Genomic DNA, 11,379 nt, shown 5'->3' on the forward strand with positions numbered 1-11,379 from the left:
TTAGAAAATGTTTGTGCTCAGAGTCCTGGCAGAGGGTTCTGGTTTGAGGGGCTGCAGTTACATCCTGATGATGGGATGGGGATGGGAAAACACAGTCTGGTACTTCTTCTGTTCCATGATCTCCAAGCACTGGGCAATCACCTAATTAAAAAAGCAACATAAACAATGAGCCTTAAACAAACAAACTAAAAAAAAAAACCAGTAAAACTCATTAGTTCTGTATTTATTTATTTGTTCCTTCTTCTTGTGACACACTGAACAGTTCAACTCACTCATTTTCATGTGTAGCTCATAAAGTGGGAATTTCAGGACTAGGACTAAAAAAACCTCTTGGTGCTCTCCCATTATCAGAGTTCCCATAAACTCCATGAAAATATTTACCATCCACATAGTTCCATAAATATGTTCCATATTTAGAAGGGTTGTGTTGTGATTTAACCCCAGCTGAAACCAGGACAGATTGAGATCTTCAAGCAAACAAACCTCAGAAGTGCAGAGAAGATTTTTATTGCTAACAAACAATCTAACAAGGAAAAATAAAAGAACAAAGGCAGCAGCTTTCAGAAAGAACCTGATGGAGGGAGGGATGTGTGCCAATTTCAAATCAATAAAAAGGCAGGGGAGCACCCCAAATGTACCCAGCAAATTTAAAGCTGGAAGAGAAAATTGCAAAAAGGAACATCCCAGGCTAAAAGAATGGAAACAGAAGGAATTCTGGGAAGCCTAAACTTCAAAGAGTGAAGATATGAGTAATTATATGGAAAAAAGAGATTCAGCTGCAGATTCAAATTATGATAAAGTCAAAGGAGAAGCTCAGTGAGGAAATGCTGTGAGTTTAAAGCTCAGTGAGGAAATGCTGAGTCAAAGGAGAAGCTCAGTGAGGAAATGCTGTGAGTTAAAGGAGAAGCTCAGTGAGGAAATGCTGAGTTAAAGGAGAAGCTCAGTGAGGAAATGCTGTGAGTTAAAGCTCAGTGAGGAAATGCTGAGTTAAAGGAGAAGCTCAGTGAGGAAATGCTGAGTTAAAGCTCAGTGAGGAAATGCTGTGAATAAAGGAGAAGCTCAGTGAGGAAATGCTGAGTTAAAGGAGAAGCTCAGTGAGGAAATGCTGAGTTAAAGGAGAAGCTCAGTGAGGAAATGCTGAGTTAAAGGAGAAGCTCAGTGAGGAAATGCTGTGGTCAAGTAACCAGAATTCAAGAGGAACTTTATTGACAAACTAATGGGGAAGAGAGAGGATGAGAATTACAGAGAGCAATTCCATGGAGTGTGGAATCAGCACCTACCCTGAGTCATGCTCAGCCACTGTGAGCTTGGAGAATAAAATGGTTTAAAAGGAAAACTCACCTTCCTGGTGTCTTGAGGTAGAATGATGCCATCATCCCAGAGCCTGGAGGAGGAGTAAAAGGCACTGCTTTCTTCCTCTAGCCTGGAGAGGGCACAGATTGAACAGGCTTAAAAGCACAATAAAAACAGCAGAGCAGTGAAAAAAATTACAGGCAAATGCATCCATCTGAAGAGAGTGTTAAAATTAATCAGAAACAGCAAATAACAGAGCTGAGCATTCTGCATAATGGGAACAGCCCCTAACAGACAGACACAGAATTACATGGAAATTTAAAACCTTTTTGCAGTAAATCCATGTTTGTTTCATTAGTCAGGATGTGCTGCTGTGCAAGGTGAACATAATCAGGTAATTTAACAATGAAAGGCCTGCCAGGTTTGTATGAAATGCCCTTACTTTGCCTTCAGCTGGTTTAGCTCCAGCTCCTCTCCTGTGCAGTCCCCAGCTGTGGGCAAATGGCGAGAATCCACAAGAGCAACTCTTGCATTGGGCCACAGGAACAGAAAGTTTGGACTGAATGATCTCCCACACTACAAGGAAAAAAACCAAAGAACAGAACAAACTCACTGAGATCAGTCACAAAAAGGTGTCTGTGGGATGGAACAGCCAAGGACAATGGAACACTGGATGTGTATGAGGACAGACCCCTGTGCTAGGAGCCACCACCTCCCACTGCCTTCAGTATTTCTGTTTTCATGGTTCATTTGAGATTCCAAGCCCTTCCACATTTAATTCTTCCATGTTTACTTTTCAGCAATCAATTTAATTCTTCCATGTTTACTTTTCAGCAATCACATGCCCTGCTGCCTTTCTTACTCAAATATTAGTTCAGAGCTCAAGTTGCCCAGCTGTGTGTCAGGAATGCAGTGACACTTGAGCAGTGTGACAGGTGTGTCCCCAAGCCCTGGGCTGGTGCCACCCTCACCATGACATAGCTGTCACTCCCAAAGCAGCCTCCAATGACAATGGTTATTTTGGGAACAGCAGCACAGGCAACTGCAGCCATCATGGAGGCCTGGGCCTTCAGCCTGTTGGAATGAGCCTCTGCCTGCAACAAAAATAGATATTTTAGATCCTTTGAGACTTTATTCTAGATTCTCTCTGCTCCCAACAAACTTGTATTTCTAAATTATTTATTTATTTATTTATTTATTTATTTATTTATTTATTTATTTATTTATTTATTTGCCATTCTGCATAAACAGATCTGAGATTTTTACTTTCCTTAGCTCAGGACAAATCCTACTTCAATGCCTTCACTTTAATAGAGAAATGGCCAATTTTCTGGAGTGCAGAGTTAGCAGAGGAATCAATAAACTGTATTTTCATGTCAAAAGCACTGCAAATCCCAAACTTTGCAGCCTGCCTTGCTAACTGAACAGTTCCATTTTATATCAGCATCCAGGCCTGCTTAAAATTCAAGTGAGAATGTTCTTAAATCTTCCCATTAGCAAAGTCCTTACAAAGCTTCATCAAGAGTGGTTAAACAGATAGTTTTTCTAACAGTTAATAATTCTGAAAATGTAATTTCAGACACAATAAGAACAACAAGAGGTGTTTGGCATACACTGCAGCAAACATACCATACCTGGGAGATGCTTGCAGGCCCTGCTGGCTGTGGAGCAGTGTTCTGGAGGAACAGGATGGGAATTCCCCTCTGGCCACAGAGCTGCACAAAGTGGCTGCCCTTGAGAGCAGCATCCTGAGCCAGCTCCCCATTGCTGGCCACTATCCCCACCAGGTGCCTGCAGAACAAACAGGGACAGTTCACTCCAGCATCTGAGAGGTTCTTTCCAACCTCAGCAATTCCATGATTCTCCCTTCTGAGCCCTAGAAATGATTGGAATGACACAGAAGCTGTTGAGAAATGCATGCCCATCCATTTGATGGGGAATGTTTCCAGCCATACCCTTCCACATGGCCAAATCCTGTCACCAGTGTTGTTCCATAAGGAGCCTTGAATTCCTGGAATCTGCTTCCATCCACTAGCCGGCTCAGAATCTGCAAACAATTACACAGACTTGACTTTAGCAGAGAAACTGAAGTGAAAATAGGAGAGATCTGCTAAAAGAAATGCTCTGTTCAAACTGTAGCACACCTGTTTTAAGCACTGAGGGTCTTTGGGTGATTTGCTAAAAGCTCAACATGCACAAACAATCCAATTTGGGTTTAGTTTAATTATCAATTGTGTATTTTAAGACAAAGGCCAGCTCCAAAATTATTTTAGTTTTACAAAGCACAGTTGTTGCTGTGCATAAAAGTGTAAAAAAGCAAAACCCAAACCCCAGAGTGTGCAGTTTCAGATTTTGTGCTCAAGAAATGCTTGGATCATATGGCTTATGCTTTTTTAACACAGTTAAAAGCTGCCTTCAAAGCTTCCTACAGTCAAGTGCAGGGATTTAGCCCTGGAAAAGACACTGGATTCACATCCATGGGGGTGAAATCTCATGTAGAACACAATGAAACAGCGTGGGCAGCTCTGCATGTCCCTGCTTAAGCTTTAGTGTCAGTCCCAACCTCAAACAAGTTTGATTTGAGCTGGTTTTCAGTCAGTAACTTCACCATTTCTTTTATATCATCTTGAGTGCTTAGGGGGAAGAAGCAGAAAGGCAGGGAAGGGAAACACAGACATTTAAGGGATGGATGTTCTCAAGGCAGCCAACACACTGCAAGAAATAAAGTATCCCAACAGTGCATGGGAACAGGGCAGCACTGGCACAATCCAGGATTATTTTACCTCCAGCAGGATCTCAGGTTAAATATTTTCAGGTTAAATATTTTCAGGTTAAATATTTTCTGTAATCCCACAGAACTGTTGCCACCCTGCTTTGTTTCAGGATTAAGGCAGGCAGGCAAGGATGAGGTGATGATTCAGAATAACACCTGGAGCTGTGGGACAGAGCAGAGGGAAGGATGCAGGGATGGAATCCCTGCAGGAATAGAATCCCTGCTCCTCACCAGTTTGACAGGAAGAGTGCAGCTGTAATCCAGAGGTGCCAGCCCCAGGAGCTCCTCAGGGCTGTACAAGGGGCTGTCAGGCTCCCTGTCCTCCTCTGGCACTGGGACACAGTTCAGGGTACACACAACGTTACGAATGCACTCATAGGCCTCCTCTTCTGAGGCTGCAAAATGGTCACTGCAGCCACTGACTCTAGGAGAGACAGACATTAATTAGCACTGAATTCATGAGTTCTGAATGCTGAGGGAAAATCCAAACTCTAGGAAAAAAGCTGAGACTCCCCAAATGCTCTGTGTGATTTGGTTCTGTATGAATGAGCTGACACTCAGTGATTTCTGTGCAGTCCAATCCCAAATTAAATTCACAGTAAGGAGTTGCTCTTCCTTTGACTTTTGTGTTTATCTGGATTTTAAAATTTTATTTATTTTTGTCATGCTGTTGTTGCAGACAATATGAAAAAGGGAAAAGAGGACAGCAAATTTCAGGAATGATTTCAAAGTAAGTGGTTGCAGCCAAGATATGGACAGGAAGGTATTCCATGTAGCATAACTGGGTTAAATCTGTGTACTCTGGAAAACACTTGGGAAAGAGGAGATGTCATCCCTCTTCTGTGGCTGCTCCCTGTGAGGAACAGAGGAAATGACTTGCCTGAAGTTGTTCAAGAAGTATGTGGAACAATAGAGACCCAAACCAAACCTGTCCAATCCCTGCCTCACCCCATAAATAACTACATTTATTTCCATTTGGCAGATTTAACCCAAACCCCTGAACCCAAGAGGCCAAACCCCTGCACCCACAGGCTCCAGGCTTAGCCCTGCTCTGAAATGCCAATGCCACATTCCTCTCCCTGCTTTTGAGACCATTGCACATACTGTGAGTGAAGCCTGGCTCCTCCAAGGTCCTCAGGAGAGACATCTTCTCCCGTGGCAGCTTTCACCAGGGGTGGCCCAGCAAGGAACAGGGTCCCAATTTTGTCAATGATGATAGATTCCTCAGCCATGGTGGGCACATAGGCACCTCCAGCCACACAGGAGCCACACACCACGGCCACCTGAGGGGACACAAACACTGCAGTGCAGGACAGGGCACAGCAAAGGCAAAGCCAAGCCCTAAGTTGTTTCAGAAATGCAGAAGTGCTAAATCACAGCTTGGGGAAGAAAGCAGAGGCAGAACAAAGTGTACTACCTGTGCATAAAAGGGTCAAAAAGCAAAACCCAAACCCCAGTCTGTGCAGTTTCAGATTTTGTGCTCAAGAAATGCTTGGTTCATATGGCTTATGCTTTTTTTCCAACACAGTTAAAAGCTGCCCTCAAAGCTTAAGAGTCAATTCCCTCAAGTGCAGGGATTTAGCCCTGGAAAAGATACTGGATTCACATCCATGGGGGTGAAATCTCATGTAGAACACAATGAAAACAGCGTGGGCAGCTCTGCGTGTCCCTGCTTAAGCTTTAGTGTCTGTCCCAACCTCAAACAAGTTTGATTTGAGCTGTGATTTGAGTCAGTAATTTCACCATTTCTTTTTGCATCATCTTGAACTCTTGGGGGGAAGAAGCAGAAAGGCTCCTTTCCTACAGCCCTTCATTCCCCATGCCACTGTACCTGAGGGAGTCCCATGGCAGACATGATTGCCTCGTTGTAGAAAACCCTGCCCCCGTGCAGCTTGTCAGGGAACAGCTCTGACTGAGGGACAGCAAAAAGAAAAAGGCATTTTTAATTTCATTTTTTAATATTTTTTAATATTAATTTAATTTTTAATATGAGCTACTAAAGCTGCTGCTTCCTCTTCATTCATTCCCAACCACACCAAAACTGACACTGGGAAGGTCTCCATTAATAATCACTCCTGAACCTTTCATGTCCAGCATTCATTATGTATTTATTCCCTTACACATTGTCAAATCCCCCCAAAATACCCATTTGCTTTGAAAGCACAGGATAAGTTTTGTGATTTTTTCTGAAATCAAATGTGGAGAAGGGAAGGGTGGTAGTTCTACTTCATCTGAAATGCCTTCAGCAGTTTCCTTTTTTACTTAGGTTTGGATTAGTTTTACTTAGTTTTACTTAGTTTGGATTCCAGGTAAAAACTTTTCCTGTGTGCTTGCCCTCAGTAAAAAAGAGAACAACTATGAGAGGATGATCTCTGCATTTGCAAATTCTGTGCAAATTCTTATTTTGCAGCCAGAACTGTGAAAATCCCACTTTTAAAGGCCACACAGCTTAGTGCATCGCTGGCACGACCAGGACAATAAAATACAGACCACTTTAGAGATCCTGAATGGAAAACAGAGACCTCCCACCATGCACTCATTTATCAGCCACAAAAGCAGCTCAGCACACCCACTGGAGTTTCTAAGCTCTGATGAGGTGGGAGGTGCAAGACCAGCCCAAGGGATGAAATAAATACAGATATTTTGTGCTGTGCAGAGTACCTGCAGGGGGAGGAAGGCTCCCCCACTGTCCACCAGGTGCACAGACAGCAGCCTGTTCTCCATGGCAATCTCCTGGGCTCTCAGCTGTTTTTTCACTCCAATTGGGTAAATTGTCCCTCCTTTCACAGTGGCATCACTTGCAATGAAGACACACCAGACCCCACAGATTCTGCCAATTCCTGCAAGTGGTACCACAGGAATTTATCAGGAAAAGGAAGGGGGGCAAACTTTTTCAGGAGGTTTTTTTTTTTCAGTAATGCTACATCAAGCTCCAAGTTAACTTGAAAATACCACACAGGGAAGAAGTCTATTCTCTTCTCTGACAAAAAATTAATCCAAATGACAGAAGAACTTCAAATAAATTTACTTACTTCTGGTGACAATGTAACAGAAAAAATACACTGTGACTCCCAAGTTCTGAAAAAAAGGAAGGCAAATAAAAAATACCCCTATAAAACTGAAAAATCTGTGAATGATAAAACAATGAACAATCCATAATTTAAAAAAGGGTTTTCATAATGTTCTTCTAGTAACTTTTTAAACTGGAACCACTCTTCAAAATGCAATTTCACTGATATTGAATGAAATTGAATTCCATTGAATTTCAATGAAACTTCATTTTGAAGAGTGGTTCCAGTTTAAAGAGACAATGTCTGCATAGAAAATGCAATTGTCATGATTTGAAAAACACTTCAAAATGTGTCACAGCTCCTGTTTCTCACAGTAACTTTGTCCCTTCTCCTTTAAGAGGCAACAGCTGATTTTACACATCACCCTATATTTTTAGAGACAAAAATTAAGTAGTAAGTAGAATTATTAAATCTAGAAAAAACCAAAAACCATTTTTTTTCAAAGGTTTCTCTCAGATTTCCCATTATAGTAACAGAGCAGTGGCTGAACTCTTCCCTGTTGGCAATAAGAACTGAATAAAACCAGTGCTGTTTTTTGCTAGGAAAGCACTTAAATATCCCATAAATTTTATTCCTGCACCCTTTCTGTTACCCGTGAGGCAGCCAGCAGCAGGGACATCCCCGTAGGGCAGCTCCAGCCCTGCCAGCGGGGACAGCTCCAGGAAATGCCCGGGGTCCAGCAGCAGCCTCAGGCGCTCCCGCACGAACAGTTTCTTGTTGCGCTGCGTGTGCCGCACGATGGCGTTTTCTCCTCCTCCTTTCTTCACCCTCTCCAGCAGTTCCGAGTATCTGATGGAATAAAAAACCAAAGTTTCGGTCCATGGGGTGCTGCTCCCAAAGGGACACGGGTGGGTGGAGAGGGGCTGGAGGAGCTCACCAGGGCCAAGTGCAGATCCTGGCCCAGGGAACATCCCAGGGACAAACACAGGCTGGGGAACAAGGGATGGAGAGGAGCCCTGCGGGGATTTAGGGGGGTGTGGATGAGAAATTCATCCAGAGGAGCTCTGGAGCTGCTCCAGGGCTGCAGCCCCTCTGGAGCCAGGCTGGGAGAGGAGAAGGATCCAGGGAGAGCTCAGAGCTCTTCCAGGGCCTGGAGGGATCCAGGAGAGCTGGAGAGGGACTGGGGACAAGGATGGAGGGACAGGACACAGGGAATGGATTCCCAGAGGGCAGGGCTGGGTGGGATTTTGGGCAGGAATTGTTCCCTGGGAGGGTGGCACAGGGTGCCCAGAGCAGCTGGGGCTGCCCCTGGATCCCTGGAAGTGCCCAAGGCCAGGCTGGACATTGGGGTTGGAACACCCTGGGACAGGGAGGTGTCCCTGCCATGGCTGGGGTGGCACTGGAAGGGCTTTGAGGGCCCTCCTGACTCAAATAATTTTCTTTACAAATTACCCTTTAGCAGACTGATCTCAAATATATTGCACAGTTTTCACACAAATGACACGAAAATAAAGATAAATTCGTATTTTCAGATTATTGTTTTTACAAGGTGTTATAAAAAGCAAAGGTCTATTATTTAAAGCAAACATTTCACTTTTGTTATCCAAAAGCTGTTTAATAAAGCCAATAATACAATATATAATAATGAGGCTATCACAGTGTGCCTGCCCTAACTCAGCACAAACCTCCATGTCCCATCTACTCTTGGGAATAATCCAGCCAAGAGCTTCCTCTGTCAGTTCCTGCAGCAAGCTTATCTGACAAAAATCAGTAACTGGGAAGTGGAATAAATTACTAAATCTGGATATACTAAAAGCAGGAACCATTTCAGTGTCACGAGGAGGGAGTGATTACCCAATGTTATCGTCAGGGCAGCACCATGTACAGGTAAAACACTGAATAAACTGTAAACAACTGTGGTATCCCAAGTTTGGTCTTAAGTAAACCAAGTTCTTCCTTTATTTCAAACACATCTTCCCCCCAGATGCATCACCTTTAACTGTAAATGTTGTTTGGCACGAAGACTCACACACACTTTGTGACTCTGATCTGAGTGTGGCTCATCTGAGAGATGGAGGTTGGAAAAACTTCGGAGGGAAAGGATTTTCTTCATGTCCTGAATGCCGCCACAGGAGGGCACAGTGTGTTTTCCAAAGCTTTGCCTCCAGCTCGTGGATCACTCCCCTGAACAAAAGGCCTTCGCAATTTTGCCATCTGATCTTTCAGGACAAACACTTTAAACTCATTTTGTCGTTTTATCCATAAACCATGAGGGATTGCAGCACCCATCCCCTACTCTGTCAGGAGTGTGTGAGTCACCATTTACGTCTTTGCATTCAAAATGCAACATGAAACAAATGTTACGTAGGTCTGGAAAAAGTATTTCTTGGCAATAGATGCAAAACAACACATGGCACTGTTCTAAATAGTTTGCACCTCCATTTGGGTGTTTCAGTCAACATTTCATGGGCTGGTTTGTGTTGGAAGGGACCTCAAAGCTCATCCAGTGTCACCCTCTGCCACGGGCAGGGACACCAGGCTGCTCTGAGCCCTGTCCAACCTGGCCTGGGACACTTTCAGGGACACTTTCATTGTTCCATGGGGCAAATACGCTTCAAAACCCCCACAAAACCGGTTTATTACCTTTTAATCACAGCCTCGCTGTTCCTTAAATTCCCTTCGAACACATGTTGGTACACGGAGGGGACGCGGCCGTCTAGAACCGGGAATGTTTTGGGATTCCGCCTGGATTTGGGTTTATAACTCACAAAGCGGCGGGGAGGGAGGTGCGGTGTGCTTCCCCAGCCCTGCCCGGGCAGCTCCCGGTATTCCCTCTGGAACAGGCGGCTCGGGGTTTTCTCTCGATATTCATTCTGGAGCAGGATGATCGGGGTTTTTTCTCGATATTCCCTCTGGAGCAGGCGGGTCAGCGGCTGAAGCGGCGCGGAGGGGCCGGGGCGCCGCCGGCCCAGGGCGCACAGCGGGGCCGGGCTCCACATGGCCCCGAGAGCTGAGGGACAACGAGTGACAGGAGTTACACAGCGCGTTCCCTTGGGTGAGGGACAACGAGTGACAGGAGTTACACAGCGGGTTCCCTTGGGTGAGGGACAACGAGTGACAGGAGTTACACAGCGCGTTCCCTTGGGTGAGGGACAACGAGTGACAGGAGTTACACAGCGGGTTCCCTTGGGTGAGGGACAGCGAGTGACAGGAGTTACACAGCGGGTTCCCGAGAGCTGAGGGGCAGCGCGGCCCTTTCGCCTCGGGCGCGGGTGATGAGGGGACATCCTGACTCCCTTCTGTCGTGAGGGGACGCCCCTGTTCCCGCAGGCGACATGAGGGGACGCCCTGACTGCAGTCCTGCATCGGGGGTGGTGAGGGGACACCCCCGACTCCTTTCTTCCCGCAGGGGCTGTGAGGGGACACCGCTGGTTCCTGCTTTGATAAGGGTCGTGAGGAGCCACTTTGACTCCAGTCGGTCGTGAGGGGACACTCCCGATCCCGTGAGGGGACAGCCCCGGTCCCGTGAGGGGACACCCCCGGTCCCGCGGGGGCTGTGAGGGGACACCCCCTGTCCCGCGAGGGACACCCCATGTTCCCGCAAAGGCTGTGAGGGGACACCGCTGGTTCCCGCTTTGATACGGGATCGTGAGGAGCCACTTTGACTCCAGTCGGTCGTGAGGGGACACTCCCGATCCCGTGAGGAGACAGCCCCGGTCCCGTGAGGGGACAGCCCTGGTCCTGTGAGGGGACACGCTCTGTTCCCTCTGGGGCTGTGAGGGGACACCCCCTGTCCCGCGAGGGACACCCCATGTTCCCGCAGGGGCTGTGAGGGGACACCGCTGGTTCCCGCTTTGACACGGGGTCGTGAAGAGCCACTTTGACTCCAGTCGGTCGTGAAGGGACACCCCCAGTCCCGCCTAAACCGTGAGGGGACACCCCATGTTCCCGCGGAGGCTGTGAGGGGACTGCTCTATCCCGCGGGGACACCCCCGGTCCCCGTGAGGGCCATGAGGGGACACTCCCGGTCCCCGTGAGGGCCATGAGGGAATACCCCCGGTCCCCGTGAGGGCCATGAGGGGACACCCTCGGTCCCCGTGAGGGCCATGAGGGGACACCCCCGGTCCCCGCCGTGCCTCGGCGGCCGCGAGGGGACAGCCTCGCACCGAGCCGGGCCGGGCCGGGCGGGCCCAGCCGGGCCTGCAGAGCGCGGCGGGGCCGGGAGCGGGGCCGCCCGGGCCGGGTGCGGAGCTCGGAGTCGCGGCCTCTGCACCGGAGCTCCCCGGGCCCCGCTGGCCCCGC

At 47.1% G+C, this 11,379-nt stretch overlaps 1 protein-coding gene across 1 annotated transcript; it reads right to left on the minus strand.

The window, feature by feature from the left end:
* Window positions 1–29: 29 nt before the first annotated feature.
* Window positions 30–10,076, minus strand: LOC117000259 (biotin-dependent 3-methylcrotonyl-coenzyme A carboxylase beta1 subunit-like). The gene is made up of 12 exons (XM_033067757.2): window positions 9,721–10,076; window positions 7,730–7,926; window positions 6,728–6,906; window positions 5,898–5,978; window positions 5,171–5,349; window positions 4,298–4,490; window positions 3,249–3,340; window positions 2,928–3,084; window positions 2,265–2,387; window positions 1,736–1,869; window positions 1,342–1,423; window positions 30–141 (listed from the first exon to the last, which is right to left on the minus strand). Exons 1-12 carry the CDS (start codon window positions 10,074–10,076, stop codon window positions 58–60), a joined length of 1,857 nt encoding a protein of 618 aa, XP_032923648.1. The 3' UTR covers window positions 30–57.
* Between the last annotated feature and the right edge of the window lie 1,303 nt (window positions 10,077–11,379).

Source organism: Catharus ustulatus, chromosome 9 (assembly GCF_009819885.2).
Source record: "Catharus ustulatus isolate bCatUst1 chromosome 9, bCatUst1.pri.v2, whole genome shotgun sequence".
In the NCBI taxonomy this organism is placed as follows: Eukaryota; Metazoa; Chordata; class Aves; order Passeriformes; family Turdidae; genus Catharus; species Catharus ustulatus.

Bases quoted from the DNA above. Each gene is read 5' to 3' on its own strand.
- LOC117000259 (XM_033067757.2), bottom strand. From the start codon at position 10,076: ATGTGGAGCCCGGCCCCGCTGTGCGCCCTGGGCCGGCGGCGCCCCGGC. The intron at 6,907-7,729 runs GTAACAGAAAGG...TACCACTTGCAG, and splicing joins TGCTGCTGGCTGCCTCACGG to GAATTGGCAGAATCTGTGGG. The intron at 5,350-5,897 runs GTACAGTGGCAT...GTGTCCCCTCAG, and splicing joins CTGCCATGGGACTCCCTCAG to GTGGCCGTGGTGTGTGGCTC.